Source organism: Caretta caretta, chromosome 5, assembly GCF_965140235.1.
Source record: "Caretta caretta isolate rCarCar2 chromosome 5, rCarCar1.hap1, whole genome shotgun sequence".
NCBI classification, from domain to species: Eukaryota; Metazoa; Chordata; order Testudines; family Cheloniidae; genus Caretta; species Caretta caretta.
The window spans coordinates 122,778,200-122,803,859 of NC_134210.1; the positions used below are offsets into that span (position 1 = coordinate 122,778,200).

Consider the following 25,660-nt stretch of genomic DNA (forward strand, 5'->3'; position numbering starts at 1 on the left):
GGTCCCGGCGAAGGAAAATCCATGTCCACCTCGTACCTGGGGAGTCTCAGGCCAGGGCTACTGCAGGGTGGAAGAAAGTACAGGGAGCTGTTAGGTGTGTTTTAAAGCTAAAGCCTACCCTAGAGCTGGGATGACACGGGATGGTTGCCGCAGGGAACTGTGTTCCCCCATCTGTCTGCATCCAGCTGGTGTCCCTTGTTTTATAATTAGGATATCTCCCCCCCAGCCCCCCAGGTCTAGTCCACACTACTGCAACTTCCCTGCTCCCTGGCCCAACCGAACTAGAGCTAGCTGGGTGTCAAGCTGCCATCACACACTGTCCCCAGAGCACCCGAATCGCACCCTATGCTTGCAGCATAGACAGAGCCTTAGTTTTCTTTGGGAGAGGGACCAGTTTTTTGTTCTGTGTTTTTACAGTGCCTAGCACCCAGGGGTACCGCTCTAGGGCTGGGTCTCTTCGGTACTCATACAGAATAAACTAAATTGCAGCATGAGAATACATTGGGGGCAAGATTGAGCCTTTAGGCCCAGACCTGAGGAAGGGGTAGTTGAACTGCAACACCCCTAAAGCCACCTTGACTCATACACCCCTCAAAGTAGAGGTTCGGCTCCTGCTTTCTTCAGGGTACGGAGCGGGAAGTTGTAATTTACTGCTAGTATGGGTCATTCACATCTCTCCCCTCCCACCCCCCTACATACACGCTGGCTCACATGTATTGTCAGTAAATAGGACAGATAGAACCAAGCCTGTACCCTTCTCTATCCACCTGATTGTGGTGGGGAGTAGGTGGGCGCACAGTCCCTGCCTTCTCTTTTCTGCCCGATAGCTCACACAGGTTTATAAGGGGAGGTCTTACGCCCCTGTGTAACTGCAGGCCAAGTTACGACATGTGTGTAAACAGAGGCATAGTCCCGCTCTTGTGGGGAACTTTCCTGGCTTCTGCACTACCCCGGTGAAGTGGGCTAGGAAAAGGATCTGAGTCCTAGCTCCCACTTCCTTTACCCAGTGGCCTCCCTGCCCTTGAGGGCTCCCCTTCCACTCTCCTGTCTGGCAGAGTCCTCGTGACCCCAACAAGGCTGGGCCCAGGGTTCCTGGGGGGCTCGACCTCCAACCTTGCTGTGGTCACCTAGGACAGGGGCTAGGGTGTCCCCACTCCGGGGTGTTCTCTCTGCACTGGGCACTTCTCTGGCCCACTGACCATTACCTACAAGTTAAAGCAAATGCAAGTTATTTAATCAACAATTAATTTTAAAAAGAATAAGGAAAAATGGGAAGGTTAAAGGAAACACATCACCCCGCTCTGCGGCAGGGAACATCACAAACAGTGTCTCTGGAACGTCAGGGCAGTTCACAGTCTGTCCCTTGTAAGGCCCAGGCCTCCTTCTCAGGCCCTGGCTGTGCTGCAGGGATGCTGGGGGTTGGACACTTGCTCTGGTGGTGGCCACATGCTCTCAGGCTTTAAGTGGCAGGACCCTTCTTCCCAGTGTCACCCCCCCTCCCCCGTCAGGGTTTTGATCCAAGCTTGACCTGCAGAGCCCCTTGGCTGAGGCATCTCCCTGTGCTGGGCCTGCTGCCCAAGGTCCCCCCAGCTCCAGCCCCAGCTCCACCACTCGGTCTCTGCACAGCTGCTGCTGCTCTGCCTCCAGCTCCCTGGGCTGCTTCTCTGGCCCCTCTGCCTCTGGTTGCTGCAGCTCTGCTCCCAGGACAGGTCTGCTCTGCAGGCTGCTTCTGTGACTCTGCTCCCAGCACTGACCTGCTTCCTGGGCTGCTTTTCTGGCCCCTCTGGCTCTGGTTGCTGCAGCTCTCCTCCCAGGGCAAGTCTGCTCTCTCAGGGCTGTGCCTCTGGCTTTGGGGCTGCAGCTCTGCTCCCAGCACAGGGTCTGCTCTCTCTGGGCTGCTTTTCTGGTTCCTCTGGATCTGGCACAGCTCTGCTTCCCAGCTTAGCTTGGGCCCCTGCTTTCTCCTTAGCTCGGCCCCACTTTGTCTGACCCTGGCAATTCCAGCTCACATAGAGGACGGGACCTCCCTGGCCTCCTGACTCCCTGATTAGCCTGCCTGCCCCATCATTCAGGCTGACCTGGAGCATTGGCCTCTCCCCATTGTTCCTGGGGGCTGTCAGTCTCAGGGTCCCGATTCCCCATCGACCCTTCCCCCTTTTTAGTACGGGGAGCTAGCCAACCAAAACACCCCCACTGAATGTTAGTAAGGGGCAACAGTCCCCTTACATGTGCATAGGTACATGAGGATCACAGACAAAGACGCTGTTGGGGGAAGATAGATAAGAAACCTCAGATGTTGCCAACTGTCGTGACTATATTACAAATCTTGCAAGATTTGGTGTTTTTCTTAACGCTGCACCTGCTGGGATCATAGAATCTCAGTTTTCATTAAAAAAAAAAAACAAGTAAAGTAGTAAGTTTCTAGCACTTGCGCTTGGAGAGAAAAGCTTGACAACATGATGCAAGTGTGCCCTAAAGGCTTAGAAAGCAGAAAGTGAATAAAAAGAACTCAAAAGAAAATGGAAAAGGAGTACTTGTGGCACCTTAGAGACTAACCAATTTATTTGAGCATGAGCTTTCGTGAGCTACAGCTTACTTCATCAGATGTATACCGTGGAAACTGAGCTGTAGCTCACGAAAGCTCATGCTCAAATAAATTGGTTAGTCTCTAAGGTGCCACAAGTACTCCTTTTCTTTTTGCGAATACAGACTAACACGGCTGTTACTCTGAAACCTGTCAAAAGAAAATGGTGACCTTTATAAGAGCTGAAGATGCTGCAACTCCAAAGAGATTAACATATTTCTGAATCTTCAGTACAGCACCTCCTGCCCCATCTTACTGCCCCTGTACTGAATTAGATTTAATTGTATAAGTTCAACATGGAGTTTTGTTTTGTTAGCAGAAGCAATATAGCAAGTAACCCTGATGCTGTTTTGATTTTTTTTTTACTTCTTCTTACAGCAGGGAAGCATTTAATTAGTATTAATGAGGCAGGGCACAGATAATACACCACAGGAAGTCAAGTAATATTTCAAAACAGATATTTTAAATGAGTATTGCCTATTGCTTGTAATTTGCATTTTTAACAGTTACAACCCCAGAAGAAAATTATGCCCTCCCTTCATTAATAATGGAATCGTTTAGTGACACCCTAGAGTCTAATTTCAGTGAAGCACATTTTGTTCACATGTACAATTATACCAAGAATGTACCTTCAGTTTTGAACAATTCTGCTGGGCAGGGAGGCAGACCCTTAAAATGGGGAATATGTTGGGAAAATCTCAAAGGAAGAAATTCTTTCAGTCCAACTATTGGAAGGCCCAGTATTGGGCTGAATACCCAAGGATGGGAAAATGCTCTTGTCATAAATATAAAGGGAAGGGTAACCACCTTTCTGTATACAGTGCTATAAAATCCTTCCTGGCCAGAGGCAACATCCTGTTACCTGTAAAGGGTTAAGAAGCTCAGCTAACCTGGCTGGCACCTACCCAAAGGACCAATAAGGGGACACGATATTTTCAAATCTTGTGGGGGAGGCTTTTGTATTGTGCTATTTATTTACGTGTTGTTCTCTCTTGGGATTGAGAGGCCAGGCAGAAATCCATCTTCTTCAACCCATCCTAATCCAAGTCTCCAATATTGCAACCAGTATAGGTAAGCCAGGCAAGGCGGATTAGTTTATCTTTTGTTTTATGTGATTTTTCCCTGTGTTAAGAGGGAGGTTTATTCCTGTTTTTTGTAACTTAAGGTTTTGCCTCGAGGGATTCTCTATGTTTTGAATCTGATTACCCTGTAAGGTATTTACCATCCTGATTTTACAGAGGTGATTCTTTTACCTTTTCTTTAATTAAAATTCTTCTTTTAAGAACCTGATTGATTTTTCATTGTTCTTAAGATCCAAGGGTTTGGGTCTGTGTTCACCTGTACAAATTGGTGAGGATTATTATCAAGCCTTCCCCAGAAAAGGGGGTGTAGGGCATGGGGGGGGGAGAGATGTCTCCAAGTGGTCTCTTTCCCTGTTCTTTGTTTAAAACACTTGGTGGTGGCAGCATACTGTTCAAGGACAAGGCAAAGTTTGTACCTGGGGGAAGTTTTTAACCTAAGCTGGTAAGAATAAGCTTAGGGGGTCTTTCATGTGGGTCCCCACATCTGTGCCCTAGAGTTCAGAGTGGAGAAGGAACTCTGACAGCTCTATTTGTGACTCATGGGGTTATGGAAGGCCCTGCATGCTCTGGCCTAGTGTGCAGGGCAGCACTGTTCTGCAGTCTTCATGGAAGCCATGGAGGTGCCCTTGTGTAAGAGTAGTTTCAGTCAGGCTTGGGGAAAAGTGGATCTCAGACCTACATGGGGGTGGGGGGTTAAGGGGATGGGGACCACATCCACAAAGGCTGCTGCAGCCTTGACCGTGATAGAGTAGCTATAGTAATCTGTTGTAGGGATGGGGGGTTAAGTCTTGGTTTACTTCTCACTAAGAAACAGGGACCTCTTTTCTCAGGTCTTCTCCCATTACAAAAGGAAAGGAAATGTGGCAATGAAACGTGATGCCTTATCTGTTCGTCTCCATCCACAATTTTCAGTGAGGAAGAGGAACGGGTTTTTCTTGTAATGCAGATTTAAAAAGTCTTAAATTAGCAGCCAGAAAGTTGGAGATTAGAATCTTCTCCCCCACCCCCAAGCTCAGACTGACATGCTGATAATTTGAACGAAGGAACACACAGCTGTGCAGTACTACAAGTATGAAAGGAAAATGGAACTCCTGGCTGTTCTCTGTGCATTTCCTAAGAGCCCAATGAATTCAGTGATCCGGTCAGTTAGTTAGCATAAGTGCTGTGGGAAGCTTGGAGGTCACATTCATAAATGCTTTATATTCAATACAAGGGTGGAATACTTATTACAGAGAAGCAGTATGGTCTGGTGGATACTGAACAGGCGTGGGAGGCAGGAGCCCTATTCCTGGCTCTGTCATTAACCTACTACATGACTTAAGGAAAGTCACTTTCTCTTCTTGTCTAGTGAGATAAAAGACAGTCCCTGCCCTGAAGGTCTTACAATGTGTTTGTACAGCTCCTAACCTCACTAGGGGCTCAGTCTTGCTAGAGGTCTCTAGGTCCTGCCCTATTACTAAATTTTAATTGCTACATTCCTCAGATGGCTAAGAGGCTCACTTATAAATATATATCCATCTTACCGCATGTTTGTATGACATAAAAGCCTGATCATGCAACCAGGTACAAGTAGTCCCATTGACTTCAGTGTTGTGCAAGTAGTGAACTTTTTCATCAACCATCAAGTTACAAACCTAATCCTACTAATACTTACTACAGCGTGTGGATGTGTAAACAGTCCCAGAGTGGAGAACTATTCATAGTGGAATCCAACAGAATGAAGTTACTGTATTCTGCACTTGACATCAACATGAAATCATGTTTTCTACTCTTTCAGTGGGTAGTCCCACCATTCAGCCCTCAGCTTCCCTCTTCCTCCAAAACAAATAAGTCAGCCCACCCACGCACCGTAAGAAATCTATAACCCATGTTATGTGGCATGATATGAGTTTTACTGCACCTTGTTTGGGAACAGTTGCATACCTCACTCATGGCAATTCCTAATTTTGGGTAATACAGTCATCACAAATCCATAGCAATAAAAGTTATGTACATCTCTGCACAATTCCACCCCAGCCTGTATCTCTGCTATGCTAAAGCGCTTCAGGAGCATTTCAAGTGTAGACAAGCGCAGAGTGTGACAGCTAAATACCAAGTGGAACAGACTGTTCACTCATTTGCTTAACCCATGTTGCAAGATACCATTCAAGGTGAAGTGGGTAGTTAACACATTGCAGTCATAGGACAAAGGAGGGCTAGCGGGTTATGTGATGTTATAGTCAGCCGTAAATCCAGAGTCTTTAGGGAATCCATGATTTTTAGTGTCTAGCAAAGTTATGAATTTAAACTCCTCTTTTTAAGGTGTGGTGCAGCTTTCCTTTGAGAATGAGGACTGTCAGCTATGGAATGATTGTTTTATGAGAAGTGTTCACCCACAGGTGATATGGTGCTTTTGTCTCAGTTTTCTGAGAGTTCATTCTAGAGCCTAGTGATGGTCTCTTTTCACTCAGTTATTGGACCATTTAGTGCACTGGATGAGATACACCATATGTTGTGATAGGCCTGTGTAGGATGCCTGGCTCTTGAAAGGTGTGTGTGGGGAGGGGAGGATTGATTATTGTAGCTGTGGTAATAGGTCTGCAGGTTTTGCATTTGTTGTAGCAGGGGCTGGTGCCACTTTAAGTTAGTGTTTCCCTCTGTGGGGAGCTTGCTTCTGATGAGGTTGGGGTGAGGTGTTTGAAGGCCCGAAGAGGGGGGTTTGGGAAAGATTTCTATCTGGATGGGATCACCATCGAGTATGGGTTGTAATTGTTTAGTGATATCCTCTGTGGATTCCAGTGTGGGGTGGTCCATGACAATTTGAGGTGTGGGGTCTTTTTTTCTTAAAGCAGGTTCTCTGAGAGCATTTGTGTGTCTTGTTCCATGATGGGATCTGCTTCACTTTGTTTGGTGAAGGCTGTTTTGAATGTGTGACATTGTGTATCTTGGACTTCCTCAGAGCATATTCTGTGTATAAAAGATATTACCTCACCCACCTTGTCTCTAATCCTGGGCACAACAGGGGTACAACTCTATTTAGATTGTAATTTCTGTGGGGCAGAGACAGTCTTTTTATAATAAAAGAAAAGGAGTACTTGTGGCACCTTAGAGACTAACCAATTTATTTGAGCATGAGCTTTCGTGAGCTACAGCTCACTTCATCAGATGTGATGAACCATGTCAAGGTTCCTCCCCCACTCTGAACTCTAGGGTACAGATGTGGGGACCTGCATGAAAAACCTCCTAAGCTTATCTTTACCAGCTTAGGTCAAAACTTCTCCAAGGTACAAAATATTACACCCGTTATCCTTGGAATGGCCGCTACCACCACCAAACTAATACTGGTTACTGGGGAAGAGCTGTTTGGACGCGTCTTTCCCCCCAAAATACTTCCCAAAACCTTGCACCCCACTTCCTGGACAAGGTTTGGTAAAAAGCCTCACCAATTTGCCTAGGTGACTACAGACCCAGACCCTTGGATCTTAAGAACAATGAACAATCCTCCCAACACTTGCACCCCCCCCTCTCCTGGGAAATGTTGGATAAAAAGCCTCACCAATTTGCATAGGTGACCACAGACCCAAACATCTGTAGCTCACGAAAGCTCATGCTCAAATAAATTGGTTAGTCTCTAAGGTGCCACAAGTACTCCTTTTCTTTTTGCGAATACAGACTAACACGGCTGTTCCTTTTTATGATGTGTGTTTACAGCACTTAACACAATGAGGCACTGATCCCTCATTGGGATCAGTGCCTCATTGTGTTAAGTGGGACTATTATGTGTTAAGTGTTATGTTCTCCAAGTATAAATAATAATGAGAGTTGAGTTAGAGTGTACTAAAGTGGTGGTTCCAAGATTAAGGGTCACCACGAGGGAAGGTGCAGATGACAGAAGTAATCAAAAGGGGCAGTTATGGACCTTTGGCAGAGGCAAGTAGGGAAAATGACAGGAAATGAAAGGGGAGGCTTGTAGGAACTAACAAACTTCAATTGACTTGAAGTGTAAGTTATTGCCTCTATTTGGTGCAAAAAGTGAGGGGGAAAGCCACTTAGAGGCTTTGAAGAGAGTTGGGATGTGCTTAGAGTAGCATGCAAGCTAGATTTGAGACAGTATTTTGGATGGATTGAAGTCCAGATGAGAGGAGACTGCAGGAGTCAAGGTAAGATAGAGACCTTAGTGATCAAAATGGAGAGGAACAGGTGGATTTTGGAAGAGGGGTAGCAGAAAAACTGGCAGGATTTAATGCCAGAATGTGGGATGAGAAGGAGACTGCACTACAAGATAAGAAAATGGCTAGGCTGAGGAACAGGGAGGTTATCAAGTCAACAGCAGTAACATAGAAAGGAGAAAAAGGGAGAAAAATACAGGTATGACATGGGATGGGAGGGAGGTGAAAGAGGGGTTTATTTTGTGCCATTTTAATTTTGGGATGGTGGTAGGGCATCTAGGAAGACTGGGGCAAGTGGAGATGTGAGGCGGAATGGAAGGGAAGACTATGAGGTGGAGAGGTAGATCAAGAATTTATAAATATAGGGGTGATAGGCAATAGCTGAAGCAGTGCGACCAGATGACGTTGGCCAAGGATAGAGTGCAGAAACAAAACCCTGAGGGATACTGACAGGATGGAGGGCTAGAGGAGAAGGAGACAGACAGAAGTTGGAGGTAGGCCTTTTAAATAATGCAGATGTGGCTGCATAATAGACCATTCAGACAACATTTTTGGTGGATGAGCTCGGATACCTGCTCCTGTAGAGGCATTGTTCACCTTTACATTGCACAGACAGAGGGTAAGGGAGCCGGTTCTGTTGCAGGAGCTGGTTTCACCACACTGAAGAGAAGAGGTGCTTATCTTACTAATTGTATTCATTCTATTAGATTTGAGAAATGAGAGACTTCAAAACCTTTCGTATCCAAGGGAATTCTTACATTTACCTCCACCAGCATGGAAATAAAGACTTAGGGCTGCAAGTTCTCAAGACCCTCATAGGTTTAAATATTTGCAATACCATGCCTGCAATCTATGAGTAAAAAAACCATCCATTGATCATGGAATATTTATCCTTATTGTAACCAAAGGATAATTTTGATTCATCAACATCAATGTTGCTGACCTTGGCCATAAGAGGAAAGACAGTCACACAGGTTAACTGATTCTACATTATTTATCTCTTTAAAGATGATCAGTAAGACCCTTAATATCGTATTTTTTAAAGTGCTAAGTCATATTACTAACCTTTTCTGTCTCCATGCTGCTAAACTCCAATACCTTTAAAGCTCCTGAATTTTACATATTAAAATACAAATCTTCATAAATTAAGCAGTCTTCCATCTACATTTAGCTTTCCTCATACCCAGGATATAGGCTATGAAGATTCAAGATAGTCCCAACTCTCACAATGATGTTAGAATGGTCACAAGCACAGGATATGGCATTGGCTATGGAAGAGAGAACAAGACCAATCACACTGGAATAGTTAAGTGATGAAACCAAGTCTACCCAGAGATTCTTAGTACTGAAGAAACTTGATATAGTCAGAAAATAAAATTCTCACTTCTCCAATGATAAAAACAACTGCTAAAGACAGACAAACAACTGTTTTCTTGAACTACAAAGGAAAGAGCCCCATTGATATCAGGTGTCTTGGGATCAGGCCATTGTTGGATAAGCATAGCTTCTCACCAAATTAAGTAGAAGATGGAGATCTTAGATTCACTGCATTTTCAGCTCATAAGTGAAATCATGCAAAATGTAACTATAATGCTACGATGGGACTAGTATCCAATTCTAGGCCTGCTCATTAAAAGAGACTGCAATCTATATGGAAATCCAGCTCTGCACTACCAATCACTTCTTGCATTTTGATATCTCATTAGAATACATCCTGAGTGGGCAATCATATTTGTCTTTGGGTGTGAAGCCAGGTGGGTACATTTTACACACCAGCATGGCAGAATGACAGTTTTGGTACTTCCCTGTGACAGTTCAAGCTGAGGCACAAAACATTACAGTGCCACAGGTCAAACGTAATGGCTGTAATAGCTTTCGACAACTCACACTGCTGCATTGCTCAATATCAGCCACAGTACGTGTTCAAGAGCAATTAGCAAAAGGCATAATTGTAAATGAATGCTTAGTTTTGCACTCCTCTGAGCAACCCAATAAATTAGTCAGATTCTCCTCTCCATTACTTCACTCCAGTCCCATTGACTTGACCATGAATGTGGCTGCAACCAGTGTAAGAGGAAAATTTGGCCTATGGAGAATAAGAATTCAAACTGGCAGAAGTCAACCAAGGATGGCTTTAGCTACCTAAAATAGATTAATTTGCTCTCTGAAATTGACTCATAGCATGCTCATGGATTTTAACAGACCCCCATGCTTGGAATGATAGCAAGATCTGACACCAATTACTGGGGGGGGGGGGGGGGGGGGGGGGGGGGGGGGGGGGGAGAATTCCTATACCACACATGCAGGTCTAAATTTTAAAAGATGATCAGGGATTTGGGGTACCTAACCCCTTGAGGGCTGAGCATCCACTCCCTGGAAGTCAGGCCCCTTTAAGATGTCTCAAACTGAGCATCCAAAATATTGATGCACCTGAAGTCATTGGTCACCTTTGACATTTTAAGCCACACTGTGTAAGAGTCAGTTCCCACCTCTTTACCCTGTTCTTGGTGCTCTGGCCTTTGGTTTGTTGTAGAAGCAGCCCAATGAAGTGAATGAAACTTGCCAGAGTTTGTTGGACTAATTTTCATCTCCTATTGGTGTATGTTAGCATGAGTGTAGATTCAGGGCCTGGGTCTTCGGTAACTATTCTGGTAATAAAGCAGAAGCAATTGGACTAGTGGTTAGGGCAGAAGCCTAGGACTTGGGAGCCATGGGTTCAGGTCTCTGCTCCAGACTTCCTGCGTGACTTTGGGCAAGTCAATTACTTTTAGTTCCGCGCCTGCAAAATGACGCGAACAGCACTTCCCTACCTCACAAGAGTGTTGTATGGTTAAATGGTTGTAAGGGGCTCAGATTCTATGGTAAAGGGGGCCACATATGTACTTAAGGTACAATGTCATGATGTGTACTTGGTCCTTTCAATGGTTTATTAAAATATGGGGCTGCACAATGCTGCCTTGTCTACACTTGTGGCGGCAAGGCATGTAGCATACGTGCTGCAGTTAAAAGCTCTGGCAGGGAGGAGACGGCCATGAGGGAAGGCTTTGACAGCTTCAGGAGTGCTGGAGCTTTTCACTACAGCTGAGAAATGCTCTGGCAGCTCCCTGAAGCAGAACACTGCACTTCTTGGGCATGCAGAGAACCGTGTAGGGTACATACCCTAGGGTTCTGACATGTCTTGATCCTGCTTGCCTAAGCAGTACTGTCTACCCTGCTATTTATACCTAGGGTGACCAGACAGCAAGTGTGAAAAACTGGGACAGGGGGTGAAGGGGTAATAGGAGCCTATATAAGACCGACCCAAAAATCGGGACTGTCCCTATAAAATCGGGACATCTGGTCACCCTATTTATACCTGTGCTTGGGTGGTGTGCAGTGTTTGACTCTACACGCCACCATGAGTGTAGGCAGCTTAAGATGGTCCCTGAACCATGCCAGAACTGCTGATCAGAGGTGTAGTCCCTGGAAAATACTGTACTTGCAAGGGTACCCACTGCAGCACAGCCAAAACAGTGGGCTAAAGGGATAATCTGAACTGCCTGCTCTGGTTTATGTGTGTCTCTTGAAAGATATCCTAGCCCATGGATTGAATTATCAGTTATAACTAGAGCTCTGATTCCCTAGAACCTACCTATTGACCAGACATCGCTACAAAAATCTGCAATTGAAATTACAGGTTGTCCACACTGAGCCTCCCTATCACTTGTAAAGTAAATATTGCAGAGGAAGAACAGAATGGCATACGCAGATGTCAACTCTCTCCCATTAAGCAGTAACGAGGGTAGAAGAATAAAGAAAACAGTTGCAGTTTATACCACCCACACACAATCTCCGTTTTGAACTACAGCTACAAGAGAGTCTCAAATAGCAGAGAACATGTTATTCTCACCATCAAGCAAGCATTGCATGTATAGAATAGGTTATGCAAGCAGATCAAGAAAGTAAAGTTCTGCAATAAGATTTTTCTGAAATTGAGTCTTCATGAACTCATGGGCCTGGCTTGGCTGGTCTTGAAGACGTGACATGTAGCAACTGTTCACGAGGGCCGTGTTTTAACTGTGGCTTAAAGAAGACTGATACTACACTTCATTTTAGTCACAAGGTGCAGTAGTTTAATATCGGATGCTGCGCATCCTCCATTGGGGGCCTCAGGGACAAGGGCGTGGCAATGTGCATAACCTAGAGCAGGGATCTCAAACTTGAATTACCACGAGGGCCACATGAAGACTAATATATTGGCCCCAGGGCCGCATCACTGACACACGCACCCCGCTGCCCCCGCCCCCCCCCCCACGCCACCCCTTCCATGAGGCCCTGCCTCCTCCCACCTCTTCCCCAAAGTCCCCACCCCAACTTCGCCCCGTCCCTGCCCCTATTCCAACCCACTTCCCCAAATCCCTTCCTCTTCTCCGCAGCACGTGGCTCCTCACCCCTCCCTCCTGGAAAGCACTAAGCAGGGCCGGCTCTAGGCTTTTTGCTGTCCCAAGCGGAATGCCGCTGAAGCAAAAAAAAAAAAAGAAGGGCCAGAATGCCGCCCCAAGCATGTGCTTGGTTTGCTGGTGCCTAGAGCCGGCCCTGGTGCTAAGCACCACCAAACAACTGTTTGGCGGCGGGAAGCACCTGGAGGTAGGCAGAGGAGCGGGGATGCGGCACGCTGGAGGGAGGGAGAGCGGGGGAGGGGAGCTTGGCAGCCTACAGGAAATAACTCCGGGGTGAACCCGGGGGCGGGGGTGCGGGGAGCTTGGTTGGCCACAGGAAATAACCCCGTGGGCTGCGTGTTTGAGACCCCTGACTTAGAGCACAATTTGGTCTTACAATTCCAGGTTTCATTAGGCTGAGAGGAACTTTATGGGCCAGGTCTTCACTTGGTGTAAATCAACGAGTGTTATCAATGGCGCTATGCTGATTTACACCAGCTGAGCAATGAACCTCTATGGTTATCATCTAAAAATGTTCTAGCTATATCAGTATCCAGCTTTTTGGACTTGATCCAAATGGGGCCCATTCATGCTTTTTTGTATTACATTGGTCATTTCATTGTTCAAAGCAGCAAGGTGAATTGTGTTAGGGATTCAACAGGATTGGGTTTACCCCTCAGCAGATTGCAGCTTAGAGAAGCAGATGCTGTCTGGTTGTTTCATACTCTAGCACAGAACTAGTTACAGTCTGTAATCTTTGCAAAAATATAAACCTCAAATTTCACCATGCAGTTTATGAAGCTCTGCTAAAGTTAGCAACTTTTGAATGAACATTGCAGCTTGGGATAACTTGCTCTGATCAATTTTGGTTTTTTTGAATGCCGCTAAGGGTGCTTTACTGTTCTTTATTCCGTTTCCTGTAACAACATTTTGCTGATTTTGTTCATAGTGACAACGATAACAGAGTCCACCTTCCTATTACAGAACTCTGCCAATGTCATTAAGCTTTTCCCTTTGCTGTGCATAGGATCATTTTATTAAGTAAGATGTTATTTTTAAAAATGAGAAAAAGATGAGCTCTCACTTGGTGTTCCTGTAGATTTCCTAATATGGGAGGCACTTGTGGTTCCACAAAATTGTCCAGTATATTTAGGTTTGTAGTGATTTTACTTGAAGCCACAGGAACTCAGGAATTTAGAGACTCTAGGTCACATATGGTCCAAGATATGAACGTTTCACATGTATTTATATCAATAGGCATTGAACACAAGTCCTGATTTTACAAGGTGCTTTCAACTCCCCTGGACTTCAGTCCTTTATTTTCCCCACCTGCATCTTTTACTTATTTCTTCAAATTTCTAAACACACAGCTGTATGTGCCCAGACCGTACATTAGAAGTCACGGCAGGAAGACAAAGAACTGCCCAGAAATATATCCACCTCTGGCCGTGCCTCTCCAACAGCTGAGGGTACTCAACACGACTCGGAGTCATCAGCACCTTGCAAGCTGAGCCCAGAGACTAAGTGGTGTGCAGGTATAACATGGGTCTCTGTCTATACTCCTTCCCTAGGTTTCTGAGCTGTTCCATATACTGTTTTCCAGTGCTTAAAAGGAGCTGGTGACACTAGGGACCACAGACCTGGCCCAGATGAAGAGAAAGCTCTGAGGAGGGTGGACAAGAGAATAGGCTGGAGGGGTGGGTCTCAAAATTGATTCATTCAAACAAACTAGCTAAAGCCTAGTTTTGCTGTGAGCTGCCGAAAACATTTTACTGGGCAGCAACAGAGCTGGCACTTGTTTGAGATCCCCTTAAGAGTTGCCTGTTTTTCAGTGCTCCAGTCGGTGTTGCTGTCACCTCTGCTAGAAATCAAATATTTCAGTCATATCCTAAAAAACCAGCCCTCCTAAGCCTCCCTGTTGCATCAGGTCTCAAAATATTTAGGAAAGGACCCACCTGAGGCCAGTTGAGTAGCATGGAACTTATACTGATAAACTATTCCTGCCAAGGAAAATTCTGTCATCACACAGCGGAAAATGTAGGCCATCTGCCCAAATAAATTGGTTAATCTCTAAGGTGCCACAAGTACTCCTCATTGTTTTTGCTGATACAGACTAACACAGTTACCACTCTGACAGCTGTCACCTACTATTGGTTTCCACAGAGCATGAATCCATAACTTGCTGACAAGTAAAAAGTGAATATAAACTTACCATCCCAGTCACTGCTGTTTCGGGGCTTTCACATGAGCATGATCCTCTTCCATCCTTAGGCAACACAGCCATTCCCTTCACTCCTGTGAACAGAGTCAGGGAGAGTATACTTATTTAAACGTTTGTCTTGTTTGGATGCAGTACTTGCTTTGTTTCAGTGACGTGTTGTGTTTGGCTCAATGTTGTGTTAGTTTTATTGAGAATATTTTTAAAGGACAAGGTAAAGATTTTTCTCAATAAAACTATTATTAGGGCTTCTGGTTTTAAGTTTTAACCGCTGAACACCAACAAAACCACCCCCCAATACAAAAAAGTGAAATCAGCGTTTATCCAAAAAACATAGGAAAGATACCAGAAATGGTAAGGGTCTACACAGCAGAAACGTAGACCACAGGGGCCTGTTTTATAAAGTGCACTAAGGTGTTGCACATTAATTGATCTGTGCGGAGCCTGCTGATGAGCACTAACGGTTCTCTAGTCATCTAGTGTGCTTTAACATGGTGCTGTTTGAAACAGTGCTATGTTAATAGCACACACTGGGAAACATTACAACGAGATTACTTATTATAGTATGTACACAAAAATCCCCCAACCTCCCCCCACCTTTTGGGGCATAGAATCATAGGACTGGAAGGGACCTCGAGAAGTCATCTAGTCCAGTCCCCTGCACTCATGGCAGGGCTAAGTATTATCTAGACCATCCCTGACAGATGTTTGTCTAACCTGCTCTTAAAAATGTCCAGTGATGGAGATTCCACCACCTCCCTAGGCAATTTATTCCAGTGCTTAACCACCTTGACAGTTAGGAAGTTTTTCCTAATGTCCAACCTAAACCTCCCTTGCCGCAATTGAAGCCCATGGCTTCTTGTCCTATCCTCAGAGGTTAATAAGAATAATTCTCCCTCCTCCTTGTAACAACCTTTTATGTACTTGAAAACTTATGTCCCCACTCAGTCTTCTCTTTTCCAGACTAAAACCCATTTCCCCCACCCCCCCAATCTTTCCTTATAGGTTTGTTTTCTAGACCTTTAATCATTTTTGTTGCTCTTCTTTGGACTTTCTCCAATTTGTCCACATTTTTCCTGAAATGTGGCGCCCAGAACTGGACACAATACTCCAGTGGAGGCCTAATCAGCACGGAGTAGAGCGGAAGTTTACTTCTCGTGTCTTGCTTACAAGAACTCCTACTAATACATCCCAGAATGATGTTTGCTTTTTTTTTTTTTTTTTTTGGACACAACAGTGTTACACTGTTGACTTATATTTAGCTTGTGGTCCGCTATGACCCCCAGATCACTTTCCACAGTACTCCTTTCTAGGCAGTCATTTCCCATTTTGTAAGGAACGAACAGTCAGTTGCACACACAGTGGAGTACTTTGCATTTGTCCTTATTGAATTTCATCTTATTTACTTCAGACTATTTCTCCAGTTTGTCCAGATCATTTTGAAATTTTAATCCTATCCTCCAAAGCACTTGCAACTTCTCCCAGCTTGGTATCGTCCGCAAACTTTGTAAGTGTACTCTCTATGCCATTATCTAAATCACTGATGAAGATATTAAACAGAACCGGACTCAGAACTGATCTCTGCAGGACCCCACTCGTTATGCCCTTCCAGCATGACTGAACCACTAATAACTATTCTCTGGGAATGACTTTCCAACCAGTTATGCACCCACCTTATAGTAGCTCCATCTAGGTTGCATTTCCCGAGTTTATGAGAAAGTCATACGAGACAGTATCAAAAGCTTTAGCAAAGTCAAGATACCGCTTCCTCCCTATCCACAAGCCTTGTTACCCTGTCAAAGAAAGCTATCAGGTTGGTTTGACCATTTGTTCTTGACAAATCGATGCTGACTGTTACTTATCACATTATCTTCCAGAGGTTTGCAAATTGGTTAATTTGCTCCATTGTCTTTCTACATCTGCATAAAAAAATTCATATTGCCAAAAATAAATCCTGAAAAATGAAAATACCCCCTAAAACAGAAGCCCTAAATATATAAATAGCTTTGGCCATCAGTGCAATACAGCCACCTCAGGGACACAACACAGCAGCTGTTTAATAGTGCAAGATTATTCAGGGTATGTCTACACTACGAAATTAGGACAAATTTATAGAAGTCGGTTTTTTAGAAATCGTTTTTATATATTCGAGTGTGTGTATCCCCACAGAAAATGCTCTAAGTGCATTAAGTGCATTAACTCGGCGGAGTGCTTCCACAGTACCGAGGCAAGCGTCGACTTCCAGAGTGTTGCACTGTGGGTAGCTATCCCACAGTTCCCGCAGTCTCCGCTGCCCATTGGAATTCTGGGTTGAGATCCCAATGCCTGATGGGGCTAAAACATTGTCGCGGGTAGTTCTGGGTACATATCGTCAGGCCCCTGTTCCCTCCCTCCGTCCGTGAAAGAAAGGCCAGACAATCCTTTTGTGCCTTTTTTCCTGAGTTACCCGTGCAGACGCCATACCACAGCAAGCATGGAGCCCGCTCAGCTCACTGTCACCATATGTCTTCTGGGTGCTGGCAGACGTGGTACTGCATTGCTACACAGCAGCAGCAACCCCTTGCCTTGTGGCAGCAGACGGTACAGTACGACTGGTAGCCGTCATCGTCATGTCCGAGGTGCTCCTGGTCGCCTCTGTGAGGTCGATCAGGAGCGCCTGGGCAGACATGTGCGCAGGGACTAAATTTGGAGTGACTTGATCAGGTCATTCTCTTTAGTCCTGCAGTCAGTCCTATTGAACCATCTTATGGTGAGCAGGCAGGCGATACGGATTGCTAGCAGTCCTCTTGTACCATCTTCTGCCGAGCCATGAGATGTGGATGGCATGCAGTCCTTCTGCACCGTCTGCTGCCAGCCAAAGATGTAAAAGATAGATGGAGTGGATCAAAACAAGAAATAGACCAGATTTGTTTTGTACTCATTTGCAAACCCATCCTCCCCACCCCCCCTACCCCCCCGCCTCAGGGACTCATTCCTCTAGGTCACACTGCAGTCACTCACAGAGAAGGTACAGCGAGGTAAATCTAGCCATGTGTCAATCAGAGGCCAGACCAACCTGCTTGTTCCAATAAGAACAATAACTTAGGTGCACCATTTCTTATTGGAACCCTCCGGGAAGTCCTGCCTGAAATACTCCTTGATGTAAAGCTACCCCCTTTGTTGTTGATTTTAACTCCCTGTAAGCCAACCCTGTAAGCCATGTCGTCAGTCACCCCTCCCTGCGTCAGAGCAACAGCAGACAATCGTGCATCTGAGTTGAGAGTGCTGTCCAGAGCAGTCACAATGGAGCACTCTGGGATAGCTCCCGGAGGCCAATACCGTTGAATTGTGTCCACAGTACCCCAAATTCGACCCGGCAAGGCCGATTTAAGCACTAATCCACTTGTCAGGGGTGGAGTAAGGAAATCAATTTTAAGAGCCCTTTAAGTTGAAATAAAGGGCTTCATCATGTGGATGGGTGCAGGTTTATATCGATTTAACGCTGCTAAATTAGACCTAAAGTCCTAGTGTAGACCAGGGCTCAGCAATAGCTAAATGCAGGAAAAGAAGGAGAATAGTCGATCTAAGTGAAGCTGAAGAGACTTCTTATAGGCAGAATGCAAATTAGCTTGATTGCAATTGGGCCAGGACACTAGGACTAGGACCCTCATCAACGGTGCCATAGTCAAGACTTATCCCTGATTTTCATTTACACTGTTTCAGCAGTGCCTAGAAGGGGCCTTAGTATAAGTGAGAATCTGGTCCTTAATTTTGTATACCTTATCCAAAGTACAGCACACTGGACAGTCCAATGCCTCCCATTACTACCCTGGGGCATTAGCTGAGGATTAACTCCCAGGGAAGTGTGCCCCCTCCTGGATCAAGCATCTCACTTCCTGGAGAATTTTGAAGTTCACCTTTGGATGAGAGTCCTAAGGAAACTAGTGTCAACCCTACTTTGCTGGACCTGATTAATGCACACATCTGAAGGCAGTTTAAAAATTTGCCATTCTGAATAATTGCCCTATTAATACTATATCCAAATCAAGCTTAAGGCTAGAGAGAAAAGGAAAAAACAAACAAAAAAAAAACACCTGAAAATAATGCTAATAGACCCAGGGATAGGCTAGCTTAAGTGCAAGCAGTCACATACAGTGGTTTGATTACTTAGTTTTAGATTTTTGCCATTGACCTAACAGATTTAACAAAATTAAAGTCCAGCTCCAGATTAAAGAATTAAAATATTTACTTTGCTGCCAAATGAATTTAGAGGGTTACAATCTCATCTCAATGCACAAGGATTTATACAAGTAACTTCCAGTGGGGTTTACAGAATGGCAATTTACATGTGTACAGGCACAGATGAAACTATACCCAATGGCGTTGTGTACTTGTGGGCAGTATGCTTTCGCCATCTGCGCTTGCTAAATTTTACACACATACTTAGTGTAAGAAATAGTGGTCTAGAGGTTCAAGCAGGGAGTTCTGTGCTCGACTTTAAGCACAATCTCTGCTGCTTTTTGGTTTTATTATAATTACCCTTTTTAAAGGATTGTCTGCCTGAAGGAAGGCAAACAGTTTCCACTCTGCTGCTTATCCATGGAAATATTCCTTTAACATTCCTTGATCACATGACGGTTTAGCACTGAAGGAAAAAGTATTCCCATGCAACACGGATTGATCTGGGACTTTTCTAACATTACTGTTTTTCTACAGAGTGAATAAGAATGGCTGGTGGATTATCTTGCTTTCCTGTCAGGCATTCGCTATTGTGGAGGAAAATTTTCCAAAGTGCTTACAGAGGTTTAGGAGCACAAGTCCCATTAATTTTCAAATCAGCGGGATATGTGCTCCTAAATCCCTGTAGGCACCTCTGAAAATCTCCCCTCCGATCTCCCGTGGCAGTTTCGATTAGAGACTTGGAGATCTTTTCTTTGCGCACACTGACATTAATGGCAAATGTTCACCTCTCTGGAGAGCAGATCCAGCAGTAAACTGGAGATTTAAGGCCAGTTTTTCCAGAGCTTAGCACCCAGCTTTTATTTAGGAGCTAAATGGGTGGACAGCATTTGGAAGCTGCTGGGTGATGAGCACTTTGAAAATCTAATCCTGGTTTTTTTGGGGGTGGCTTACAATACACTGGGGCCAGATTCTGATCAGTTACACCTCTTCGGACCAGCTGTTGCTCCCCCTCTGCCCCATGCAGAGCCTGAGTCCATACACAGTAGTGCCTGGATGGGCACTGGCCTCTGTGCAGTGGGTTGAAGCTGGTGTACCCGCAGGACAGCGGATCTCTGACATCTGACCCTGGTATTCAGTAATGGGCGACTTCTGAGATACGATGGTCCACTGGGTGGATTTGTGTTAAGGAGAGTGTGGTTTTGTAGTCAGTGTCATATGCCATTCAAAGTAGTCCAAATGGCTACAGGTAGCACCACTTCACATTACTATGACAGCCAATTTTCCCCCTCTCGTCATGTGACTATGCAGCAAAGATGAAGTAAAGCAGCCATAACTGCAGGGCAGCTCCACCAACCCTATCTGGCTCAGAAGCTTTTGATCCATTGCTGTGCTTGCTAGCTCCACTTACGAGACGCACAGGGCTGACTTATTTGTTTCCTTTTATTTGCTGCTGAGCTCAACGGAGAATAGAGTTTGAGGAAAGATGGGATAATACAGTGGAAATGAAGCTGAGCTAACAGTCTCTCTTCTTAAGATATGCATACAGGCAAAGTTGGAGGGAAAAGGAAGCTGCAGTAATTGAAGAGGATAGGTTTGCCCTGCCAGTTAAACAGGAACTTTGAATATGCAGGAAACAGGGAGAGACCTGGATTTGTTTTAACAAAAGGAGAAAAGATGTTAGTACTTGAGGAACGGGTTTTAGTTCAGAAAGCAGCTGCCTAGCTCCTTGGTGGTGCAGGATTCAGTGAACATACAACATCTGTGCTCAAATCAAGGAGTTCATCAGCTTTAAAACCCAGAAGGATCTGGGACCCATGTATCCAAGCAGTGTGTCTCTCCCCACTACTCTGTGATGCCTACCAAAATAACAAACACCACACCTCTTGACAATGGTTAAGCTATTGGTGTGCTGAGACCACTGCTTATCATACTGACCAATATTGGCTCAGTTTCCTTGTATTCCTCGGTCTGTATCAGTCTTATCTTTTGAGTAATATTTAGATTGTAAATTATTTGTGGCAGGGACTGTCTTTTGTTCTGTTTGTACAGTACCTAGGTGAGTGGTTCCTAGGTGCTCCAGTAATGCTAACAATAAATAGTACCCCAGCACTGCAGTTAATCTGCTGGGAGACTCTAGCTGTTGGCTTCTCAATTTGAATGGTCCATGATCACCACTGCGGTTCTCAGGGGAGACATCCTGCCTTGTCCATCTTATGTGCTCCCCCTGGTAGGTCTAGTGACTTTAGAGGCATTGACTTGAGATTCCCCTCCCCCCTTGTAGTTTTTAGTCTTCCCAAATGGCATATCCAATGACTGCTTAAAGTTGGAGACTGTAGCACTGACCTGCCCTGACATTAAGTTGTTAGAAGACAAATAACCGGGTACCACCACTAACTTTGGGACAGACTGACTTCAGAGGTCAACTTTGCCATACAGGCCTCTAGAGTACAAAAACCAAAAATGCGATTTGATGCAGCCAGCCTCTGAGACACAGGTCACAGTGTAAGAATGGACAGCATAGGACAACTTGTGTGCAAGCACGGAACCTACAGCTAAGGCTATGCTGTTGTAGCACCATAGCACAGATGCATCCTACAGCAACAGAAGGCATTTTTCCATTACTGTAGGTAATCCATCTCCTTGAGTGGCAGTAGCTAAGTTGATGAAGGAGTTCTGCCATCCAGCTAGCTGCATTTACATTGTGTGTGTGTGCACATGCAAACAGACACACGTGTGTTTAAACACCCTTAGCAATGAAGCTATGTCAATCAAAATGTTTAAGTTAGACCAGGCCCAATTACTCGGCAGGAACAATCCTGCATGGAATGAACCACATGACCTACAGAATGAGGTCTTTCACCTCTCTCTATGATGGACATCTTACCTACTGTTAAGTGTTCTGTAGCATACAAGCCTTGAGGTCATATTCTCTGGTGGCCTGTTACCTTCCTGTACACTGAATCATAGAACACGATTATTTGTGTGTACTCCTGGTCTACGTGCATGGTTTCGATTTGTTTGGGCCAATCCATTGTATATCAATTACTCACCCAGCTCAGTACTGTCTCAAATGTTCACACCTTTAGTCATTAAAGAGAGAAAACAAAAATTTGTGATCACGTCCCTGTCTTGATAGTATCAGACAGCCTGAAGACCTGGAAACTGTTAAACCACAAAACAGATTATGTGAGACCACCTTGAAATTCCTACATTATGCCCTGCAGGAAGAATTCAGTTACATATTGAGTCCCTTAAAAAAAAGCAAAAACCCCAACACTTCTTTCCTGGATGGGAGGAGGATTTTGTTTTAGGTGCTTCTGCTAGGGTAACCAGATGTCCAGATTTTATAGGGACAGTCCTGATTTTGGGGTCTTTTTCTTGTATAGGCTCTTATTACCCCCCACCCCAGTCCTGATTTTTCACACTTGCTGTCTGGTCACCCTAGCTTATGCTGAAGGTCACTAGCTTCTACTTCCAATATATTATTCAGCTTATAGAGGTCTGTGTCACAGAGATCTAGGCTGGGTGTGATCCCTGGTAAACCAGGAGACAAACTGGAACGCAAGCTGAATGGAAGCTTGTTTGTCTATTTAGTTGGTAGCACTTTTCTTTAATAAAGGCTTCTTATGTAAGAGATTGATTCCATGTAGGAGGACCTAGGGACTACTTCTAAGCATATGTCTACAAGGCAGTCATCATGGGGTGTGACTGCAGCACATGTAGGCATACCTGAGCTAGCTTTAATCTAGCTAGTATAGTGAACCTGTGGCACCTCAGGCTTCAAAAGCCAGCCTGGGACCTCCTGTCCTTCCTCAGACAGCTAGCCCCTGGTGGGTACCAAGGTCATCCAGCCCTAGCTTCACTGCTGTTGGTACCCACAAGGGCATTGCTTTAGGGCAAAGGGGGCAGTTGCTCCTGCCAGACTTTTCATGCTCCATTAAGCCTTCTACTTCCCTGCCAGACAAGGGCATTGCTAGTGGGGGGCATGAATGGTTTGGAGGGGCACATTCCAGGGAGGGGCGAGGAGAAGCTGTCCTGTCCCACCAACCCAGTTACAGCTGTGTTCGGTACGTAGCCTGCACGAGCTCACTGGAGTCGCTCTGCCTGCCCAGTGAGTGAGAGCTCAGGGGAAGGAGAGAGGAATGGGAGGCCGCTGGGGATGATCATGGGTGGGACAGGGAGGCAGCATAGGCCACACCTTGCAGGATGAGCACATCTGTAAGTTGACAACTTGGTTCCCTCCCCACTTTCCAGCATTTTTCTGAAAAGATGCCTCTGCTACCTGCACTAGCTAGATTAGAGCTAACTCAGGTATGCCTGGATGTGCTGCATTCACACCCCTCCTCTGCAGTGTAGATGTATCCTAAGCCTTTAGGGTATGTCAGTCTCATTGCCTGTAAGTCTTTGCCCTCCATGCTAGGGTTATGTGGACATCCCTCCCATAGCAATTGGTTTAAGATCACCAATGCATTTCCCTGGCTTCTTGCATGCTGCTGACAGTGTGGTATTCCATCAGGTGGTTACAAATTCTCCCCTCATATTGACAATTATACCACGATAGCTTAGGCCATGTCTACATTAACACTGTAGGTTGCTCAGGGGTGTGACACACCTGCTCTCTGGCTGCTCATTGAGCTGGTTTGATGATGATGGGAGAGCTCTCCCCCATTGGCATATCACAGCTACACAAGGTTTGTAAGTGTAGACATGGTCTCTGATTCAGGAACTAAAATAAGCTATCCCAATATAACTTCATGTCCATACTCAGCCTTTTGTTAGCATAACAAAAAACAAACACAGCTAAACTCACAACCCTAACTGACATACTTATGCTATTAAAATGTTTTAAGTAGAGACCAGTCCTAGGACTGAAGGTGAAGGTTAAAAGATTCAGAGAACGCTTTGTGCCAGAGTCTTGTTCTGAAGGGCACCCGCATAGTCACCAGCGCTTTCATGATGCACAGCTCTTGACAGAGGAGAGATGCAGTGAGGGGTTTGGAGAAGAATATTGGGAGGAAGTAACTAAGACTGACACCTAAAAAGGCAAAAATCCTTGATTGTAGTTTCTTCTACCCATAATTAACCTGCCCTCAAAATTAAGTAGAACATCCACAGTCCATTTTTACAATTTAGGAGAACAAAGCAAGGGAAACTGTGCAAAGAATAGAAAAAAATCATACCGTATGGAAGAGGAAAAAGTAAAAAGGGGAAAACTCTAAAGGTTTGGTCACAAACCCACTCCCATTAAGCCAATCTTGACAGCTCCCAGAGGGGTTTGTATTAGGCTCAATGGAAGTGAACTCTGGGGAGGATTACAGGGGTATGGAGGAGAAGAAGCTCAGTGAGCTATGTGTCTGCAGAAAGGAAAGCAAAATAAAAGGCATTTACAGTATCAGCCACTTCTCCTGCCATCCTGTGCGTCAGAAAGATGGGTCTTGTTTGGAGCAAATGGCAAACTTTTCTGCATTGAAGAGTCACAGAGGTAAGCAAAGGGAAATAAAAAGGAGCAGAAGTGTAGCATTCCTCCTAGAGACATGTAAGTAGTTACAAGCAGCGGTGGTTCTTAAAATGGAATCATTGTACATGGCACTGTTGCCACAGAACAGGAAAACTGGCAAGAGCGTTACAGGAGCTCCCTGCGTGAAGAAGATGGAGACTACAGCTTCCTCATGCCCCTTGTATTTATCAATGATACTTCAAGACCACCCAAAAGAAGGTAGCTACATCCAGGCAAATCTTAATGAGACAGATACAACTCAGGCTGCTAGAGTGAATGAGCTGCTAAAACAGTGGTTCTCAAACCTTTGTCCTGGTGACCCCTTTCACATAGCAAGCCTCTGAGTGCGCCCCCCTTATAAATTAAAATCATATCAAACACCATTATAAATGCTGGAGGCAAAGTGGGGTGTGGGTTGGAGACAGACAGCTCATGACCCCCATGTAATCACCTCATGACCCCGAGGGGTCCCAACCCCAGTTTGAGAACCCCTGTGCTGAGAGAATCAGATGCTGATAATGGACTGTTGGGAGGAGGTGGTAGAAACTGAGGGCCACATTCAGAGCTTACACAAATGGTGATGAAGTTACACATCAGTCATTGGGCATAAGTGGGCCGGATTCATCCTTGCTGGCCCTCTGCTGACTTTATTGGAATTGCACCAAGGATGAATTTGGCTTACTGGGTGTATGTGAACGACTATTGCGTGCCAGGCTTAATAAATCTTTGAGTAAGCGATGGATGTTTCTTAGGAACTTGAAGAAATGGTGAAGCCATTGGTGCAGAAAAGGAACATTGCAGCCTTGCCTTAGGCTTCTAGGGAAGCCATGTCTAGGGCGCTGGGTACTGATCCAGAACCGAAGAAAAGGGGATGTTCCATCTGATCAGAAAGCGAGACCAAAAAAAACCAAAAAAACACACATTCAAAAATGTGCAAAGTGTAAAAGCTTTGTATGTTCAGAATGTGTCACCATTTGCTCAAAGTAGTAGCCATTTACTGCCACTTTGCTGTGATTGTGCCTTTTACATTGTCACCGTGGCGATCTATTTTCATTGTCTAAATGTGGGGTCAGTTAGATCGACACCTGTATACTTTACACGGTATGTACCTTTTTTCCAAGTGTGTTGGATCATGAGGTCAGTGAGACCACAACACAAGTACTGTGTAGGGGGCTTCTGGACCAAGGAAAGTTTTAACTTGTTCATCGTTGTATAGTTCACTGGTTACAATAGTCAATTTTAAATGGATCCCATATGTGTACCCCCCCAATTCTGACATACTGGGGTCCCCAATATGGGAATAGTTGGGTGATATTTGGTCCAATAAGAGAGTTAAACGGGAGCTGGTGGGAGGGGGTTGAGAGAGTTATTTGGGGGTTGGGGAGGTGGGTGGGATGGGTTAGGGCTATGGGAGGAGGGTTGGTTGAGGGCTGACAGCTCCTGGCACTGCCTGGTGGTGCTGGTGACCACAGCTGGCTATGGCTGGCTCCCTCCTTTACAGCCTGTTCCCCTCCCCCATCCCTCGGTCTTGCTAGTACCAGCCTGCAGGCGC

At 45.2% G+C, this 25,660-nt stretch overlaps 1 protein-coding gene across 5 annotated transcripts in view; it reads right to left on the reverse strand.

The window, feature by feature from the left end:
• PALM2AKAP2 (PALM2 and AKAP2 fusion) overlaps positions 1–25,660 on the reverse strand; it is a 388,058-nt gene that overhangs the window by 143,727 nt on the left and 218,671 nt on the right. For all 5 annotated transcript variants that reach the window (XM_048849554.2, XM_048849553.2, XM_048849551.2 and 2 more), the window contains one exon: positions 14,445–14,527. In XM_048849554.2, coding sequence (XP_048705511.2) covers positions 14,445–14,527 — 83 coding nt within the window. The remainder of the gene's footprint in view (positions 1–14,444; positions 14,528–25,660) is intronic.